General features: G+C 38.1%; 1 protein-coding gene across 1 annotated transcript; it reads right to left on the bottom strand.

Moving 5' to 3' along the window:
* Nucleotides 1–560: 560 nt before the first annotated feature.
* On the bottom strand, nt 561–4,564 carry LOC104105362 (serine/threonine-protein kinase ATM). The gene is made up of 2 exons (XM_009613626.4): nt 4,278–4,564; nt 561–3,922 (listed from the first exon to the last, which is right to left on the bottom strand). The coding sequence occupies exon 2, from the start codon at nt 3,856–3,858 to the stop codon at nt 694–696; it is 3,165 nt and encodes a 1,054-aa protein (XP_009611921.1). The 5' UTR covers nt 3,859–3,922; nt 4,278–4,564; the 3' UTR covers nt 561–693.
* Between the last annotated feature and the right edge of the window lie 2,463 nt (nt 4,565–7,027).

The raw sequence follows: 7,027 nt of genomic DNA, 5'->3' as shown, positions 1-7,027 counted from the left end.
GTTACTGAGAAAGAAAACCTTGAAAGAGTGTTCACAATTCAAACACAATGGGGTTTAGGAGGCCCTCAGAATAGCAATTAAGAAAGAAAGAAAAAATTGTGTTGACCATAAGTTCACTGTTTATAGGACCATCAACTTTCCGACAAAAGCCTAAACAGACTGGGAAAACCGAACTTGTAGCCCTGAAGATCAATGCATCCTCTAAACATTGAATTCAATGAGATTTAACCTGCCTGCATGAAGCAGACGGTTCATATAACTTCCAACTACTTCACTTCCGAATTCAGACATGGTTGATTAATTGATATAAATCTATTCTTCCTAATTTATACTTGCATATCCTTTGTCCATGCAAATTGAGAAAAAATTAGGTTTCAAGGTTGTAACAGCTTGCATCCAGATTAGGACAGTAACAAGGGAAAGGCTATCTGAGGAGCAGAGAGTGGTGCCGTGCTCTGTCTCGATTACAACAAAGTGCTAGGTTGAAAGTTACAAGTACACAACTCCACATTACAACACAGTAACAACAATGCCCAGTAAGTTCTACTGAGAATCAACAGTGAAGGAAAAAGATAAAAACATGGGAAATACCAAACAATGTTCTCAACAGCAGTCACTAGCATCACATAAAAATCCTAATTAATTAGATACACAGTTAAACGTCAACTACGAAACTACTACATTTATTATCAGCTAAGACGAAGAAGAACCAACCATGGAGCTTACCTTTTTCAAGAAGCCTTTCACCTCATTTTCCAACTTGGCTCTCATCTCAGGGGAAATATTATCACCAGCCTTCTCAAGCATTGATGTCATTGCCTCCAGATTCTGTTTTATGACGACAAGATCAGGTCCTTCACCATTTGAAGGTACTGCTCCAGAAAGTGCAGCTGGGGGCTTGAGTACATCCGCGGGCAGCAAAGAATGTGACGTCTGTGTGTTATTAGAAGTTGAAACATGTCGGAGGCGATAACTGACAAGGGCAGGTCCAAACGGGTTTCTGCTTTGTAAATTCTGTAAGGCTTCTATAGCATCACAATCATTTACAAAGACAACCTGGGCAGTGGAATCATCTAGAAACTGCGTTTTGGATTCCACTAATGAACCAAACCTGGAAAATGTAGCAGTGATATATTCTTTAGAAGGCACTGAGGAACCCGATCCAAAATTAAGCAGAAGGGTATTATGATCTCCATTAGGATTGGGTATCCCGATGGCAGATTTAGCGGTTCTCCTCCTCCTCTTACGCTTGGGTTTATCTTGAATTGTGACTGAACTCAATTCTGCAAAGTCCTTCCCCTTCAAGTTGGGATCGGTGACTTGTCCATTCAAATCTGGTAGTACACCCAATACACCAATCTCAGAAACCAACTCTTCCTTCTTCCTCTTCCTCCTCTTAGGTTCAAGTTTACCTTGAGTAGGGGCAGGACCTATAACCTGCATATTTTCAACTGACAAGGCAGCATTATTTCCATTCAAGTCAGGTAGTCCACCCAAAACCCCAATCTCATGATGAACCACAGCTGCAGTTGCCGTCTTCTTTTTCTTTCTGCCAACTATTCCTTTTTCGAGTGAATCGGTTCCTGTCTCTACAGAACCAATAAGTGAAGTTGCATTTATATCTTCAATTTTCTTTCTACCTCTCTTCTTGGGGAAAGCACTAGAAGGAAGGTGTCCTTTTACTTGATTATCAGATATATTTGTACCCAATGGAGACTTGAAAGTTTCCTGACACCCTAAAGTCGCTTCATTTATTTCATCCATCTGAACTTCAAATTCGGGATTTCTGAATATTCTAAAACTTAAATAAAATTCCTTAATTGGAATGGAAGATGTACTTTGACTAGGAGAGAAACAATCAAGAGCTGTCAGACGGAGCTCTTGGAGCACTTCTGCTGAAGAAGCAGCGGCAAACCCAACATTGTTATGGCAAATGCCATTGACATTAACAGATTTTCTTGGTTTCCTTAGTGAGTTACTGCATTTACCAATTGGAGTGGCGACCATAGATGGAATAGAGGAGCTCTTTACTCCTCCAAGAGAAACTCCCTCATGATCTTCAGTTTCATCTTCTTCCTGACCAAGTGAATTCTTACGGCTCCAGCTGTTCACATAAGGATATGATAGGTACTTGCTCTTCTTCCGTTCTCTCGACTCAAATCCTTTTTCAGATTTTCCTCCAGCACTTCCGTTTGCAGTTTCTGAACAGGATATCATACTCCCCATACCTCTAGGAGATTCTAATGAGCCAGATATCTCCACCTCAGTTGTTTTACGATCATCAGAATCACTTTTACAGCTCTTAAGGACACTATCACCACAACAAAGCTGGCCATTACTGATATCTTTGGCATTATTTGTTGGCCTGAGTTTATAGACAGGCAATTGCTTATGACCCATTGAACAGTTAAAGGCTGATAGGTAACTCTCATTGACTGTAAACTCAATACTACCTGGGCTACATAGATCCAAAGCACGTAATCTAATGAAGTTGAGAAGGTTTGCAGGCTCAAATTGAGATGCCGAAAAAACACTATGTTTTTCTTTTGAAAGATTTTGAGCAGCAACTTGATTTTCTTTTGAAAAACAAGAACAGGTCATCTTCTGTTTTACACGCCTACCAATCTCACCTAAAGCCTTCTCTATTGCACCATAAAAGCTTCTAGATTTATTCTGGCGAGACATGTGTTCAAAATAATCTAGAAAGGGCTTCAACTGGAACGGCTGGCACAAACCAGAATTAGTGTTGCCAAAATACTTAACAAAGAAACAGCCCCTATGATCACACTTCCCAGCATCCTTCGATGTAGACAGATCACAAATCATTCCTGGCCACCACAAGTCAGTCTTGAGTTTTACCCATACTAAGTCACCCACAGCAAAATTGTGTTCTTGATTATCACTGGCATCTACTTCTGCTTCATTTCCGTTGACAGCCATAGGGCTGTCATTTTTCATGGAAAGCACGGAATCTGAACCACTATCGCCCAGCACTTGTCCATCCAAATTATGGACTGGGTAAAAACCATCCAATGGACCAAATACATCCACGGTCAGAGAAATACCATCTCCAGAGAATTGTATCTCTCTCGGAGAACCATTTGCATGCACATTTGAAATTGTTTCCGCAGCATCAATCATATCAACCTCCTCACCCCCATTAAGCAGAGACTCATTAAATTCAGCACCCAGTACATCACCATCTTTTGTTTTGTTAGTCTCCGGAATAATCGACCCCAACGCCTGAGTTTCATGTTCCAAAGTCTCTCCTTCCATCAAATTCTCAAAAGCAACACCCTCATTCTCCAGGCCAAGAGCCTCTAAGTCAATAGCATCATCTACATCTCCTAAATTGTTCTCGAGATCAACCCCCTCTAGATCGTTATAATTGTCCACATTTGCAAGCTTCTTCTCACTCTCAGCTCCCCCCTGCCCATCCACTAGCTTCTCCTCATAATCAACTCCCGCATTATTTTCATCCACATCTGCAAACTTCTCCTCAGAATCAACTCCCTCTAAATCATTATTATCATCCACAGTTGCTAACTTCTTCTCACTCTGAACTCCCTCCAAACAAACCTTATCACGTCCATCAACTACCTTCTGCTCAAACTCCACTCCCTCTAACTCAACATTATCACCCCCATTTGCTAACTTCTTGAGCACATCAACACTTTCACCACCATAACATTCACTCAACGATATGTTGGTGACCAACTCGGAACCAGCACAACTCTCACTTAATCTAGATAGAGCAGAAACCTCTTCTAGGGTTTTACCATCTAGGTTTTCATTTTGAAATGGCTTGCACTCCACAGAACCCTCCTCTAGGGTTTCTGATATATTCTGTGTCTCCATTGCAAGAAAGAACCATAAAGGTCTCAACTTTTGTCCAAATCAACAGCTACCCATCAAATTATCACTGGTTTAAAACAGGAAACAACAAGAATTAATCACAGAACAAAAAGCTTTCCATAAAAAAACCAAGATACCAGCAAGAATAACTAATCACCAAAACTAACAAAGAGGCAAAGAACCAAATAAATTAAAAGGCAGAATAGAGAAAAATCTTAAACCAAACTAAAGATATGAACTTTACCAATAAAAAAACAAGATACCAGCAAGAATAACTAATCACAAAAAAAAGTACTCTAAGAAGAAGAGCAGCCTAATTAGTAAGTACTTGAAAGAACAGCCTAAAAGAAGTTAGAAAGGGGATAAAGAGATCTGGTTAGAACAAAGACAGTGAAAAGGGAAAAGGGATATGGGATTTTCACCTTTTTCTCTTTTCTTCTTCTGTCACAGTGCAGTAGCAAGTGTTTCAGCAAGGAAGCTCAGCAATGAAGGTGAAGTTTTTACTTTGTGGTTTGTGAATGGTTTCTGCTAGTTTTGGTATCAAAATGGGGTGTTTTTGGTTAAAGTATACCTGAATACAGTGTGCTCTAACTGAGTGATCCTTTAGTAGAGAGAATGAGTCGGCGGTAGGGGTACACTTGTATAAGCCTAACACTTTATTTAAAGGGCCACTTCTTGCATTTCAGGTAAATATCAACCAAAGGACAACATTGCATTTAGAATTGGATTCCTCTTTTTAAAGCTGAGATATTTTTACTCCTCCCCTACTTCGTAGGAATCGTTTGGTTTGCATCATACGGGTACGAGTGGTGGGTTTACTTCCCCTCAATTATTATAATTATGTGTCTTACTTTCCCTTTACATGTGTTTCAACAAAATTCACATATTTCAGTAAATTTTTAATTTTAATATTTTTATTTTATCCTTAGTTAATCTTCTAGAGTCATTATTAGAAATTACATAGAATATTTAAAACAATAAGATACAAATAGTATTTTTGATATATCATGCACATCTATAATTTGTTTAAGATCATTAGATTCCAAGGTTTCCTTTGCATTTTTAAACTTCGTACCAATTGATAGAGGCACATACAATGAATTGAGAGAGCATATGATATTCTCTCTTATACATATTGTTTGTCTTTTAAAGTTTTGTACACTCTTAATAGAAATATTTATAGCTTTAATCATAAGAGTATTTATCTGAATTATTCTTCATCTCTTCTAAATCTCTCACTTAATCAATATTTCATTAATTAGAAAAGTAAGGATAGACTTGAAAAAATATAATAAATGTTTTCTTTATTTTTATAGTATTAAATATTTTAAAATAAATTTAGTTTGCTAAAAGAACTAATAATGGAATGTTAAATGTCTTTGCATGATAATATATGCATGGATCTAAAGCTCATAATGTTTATCAAACATAAGAACTATTAAACAAAATCCCCTTTGCTTTGAACTTTAACTAAATATTCAACATTACCATTTAGGCAATAACCTTAATAGCCAGGTCACTGACAATAACAAAACCACTTGGAACGCAATAAACATTTTATTACACTTTAATTACTCTCATGGAGAGGCGTACTCCGATATTATTAGTGTTCAATAACTTTTATAGTAATGCTTGGATCTACTATTTCCTTATCCATTGAGTATAATAGAGCAAATGATGGTATAACATTAACATTTAGGGTGTGTTCGGTACGAAGGAAAATATTTTTCGAAAAATATATTTCAATTTTTTCATGTTTTGCTGGCCAAAATATTTTTTTTATGAACCAATTTTCCTCCAATTGGAGGAAAATATTTTCCCTATCAAGAGAATGAAAAATATTTTCCAAAACTCTTTTTCAACTTTCTCTACCCTATTCCCCACACCCCATCAACCCACCCCCACACCCCACCTACCTCCACCCACCCCACCCCCACCCCTACACCGCCTCCTCACCCACCTCCACCACCTCACCCCCACCCTAAATAGAAATATTATTAAGGCAGAATAGCCTAATAGACCTTTGTACTTGTTCCGATTTGACATCCTGGTTCCTTTACCTCACTTGTTTTCATCCAGACATTTCTACTTGATCAAAACTTATATTTTAAACCCCTCTGACCATGTGTGTGTCACGACCAAGTTTTACCTATAGGTCGTGATGGCGCCCAACACTATAACTAGGCAAGCCAACTAATAAATTAAACATATATCGATAAAATTTAAATCCAAGAAAAATATAAATATCAAATTTTACCAATGTGTGTGTCAAGATCTGGTGTTACAAGTGTATGAGCATCTAGTAGATTATATAAAACTTCTAATACTGTCTGAAATAAAAATAGACAGAATGAAAAGTACAGGGAGAGACATTAGTAGCTGCAGAACGGCTCAGAAAGGCAGCTGTAACGACCCGGCCGATCGTTTCGAGAGTTATAGCCCCATTTTTCCCATTTTTACTTCTTGTTGTGTTATTCAGCTATATTATATTATATCGGATTAGTTGGTTTGGGACCGAAGTGGTTTCAGAGTGAATTAAGATACTTAGTCTCTTAAGTAGAAACTTAAGTTGGAAAAGTCAACCGGATGTTGACCTATGTGTAAACAATCTCGGAATTGAATTCTAATAATTTCATTAGCTCCGTTAGGTAATTTTGGACTTAGGATTGCGTCTGGAATATGATTTGAAGGTCCGTGATAGAATTAGGCTTGAATTGGCGAAATTGGAAATTTGGCGATTTCGGTCGGCAGTGAAAAATTTTGATATCGGGGTCGGAATAGAATTTCGAAAGTTGGAGTAGGTTCGTAGTGTCATTTGTGATGTGTGTGCAAAATTTGAGGTCATTCGGACGTGGTTTGGTTGGTTTCGGCATCGGTTGTCGAAATTAGAAATTTAGAAGTTCTTAGGCTTGAATCCGAGGGTAATTTGATGATTTGATATTGTTTTTAGTGATTCGAAGGTTCGAATAAGTTGGTATGTTGATATATGACTTGTTGGTATTTTTAGTTGAGGTCCCGAGGGCCTCGGGTTGATTCCGGGTGGTTAACGAATTTGTCGAAGTTGGAAAAATGCAGCTGAAGTTGCTGCTACTGCTATTTTTGCACCTGCGGAAGAAAGAGTCGCAGGTGCGAGCCGCTGGTGTCCATGGGGAGTGCGTAGGTGTGGGCAATG

This window comes from Nicotiana tomentosiformis, chromosome 6 (genome assembly GCF_000390325.3).
Source record: "Nicotiana tomentosiformis chromosome 6, ASM39032v3, whole genome shotgun sequence".
Taxonomy (NCBI): Eukaryota; Viridiplantae; Streptophyta; class Magnoliopsida; order Solanales; family Solanaceae; genus Nicotiana; species Nicotiana tomentosiformis.
The sequence above is the reverse complement of the archived record's forward strand: the minus strand, read 5'-3'. Positions and strand labels throughout refer to the sequence as shown.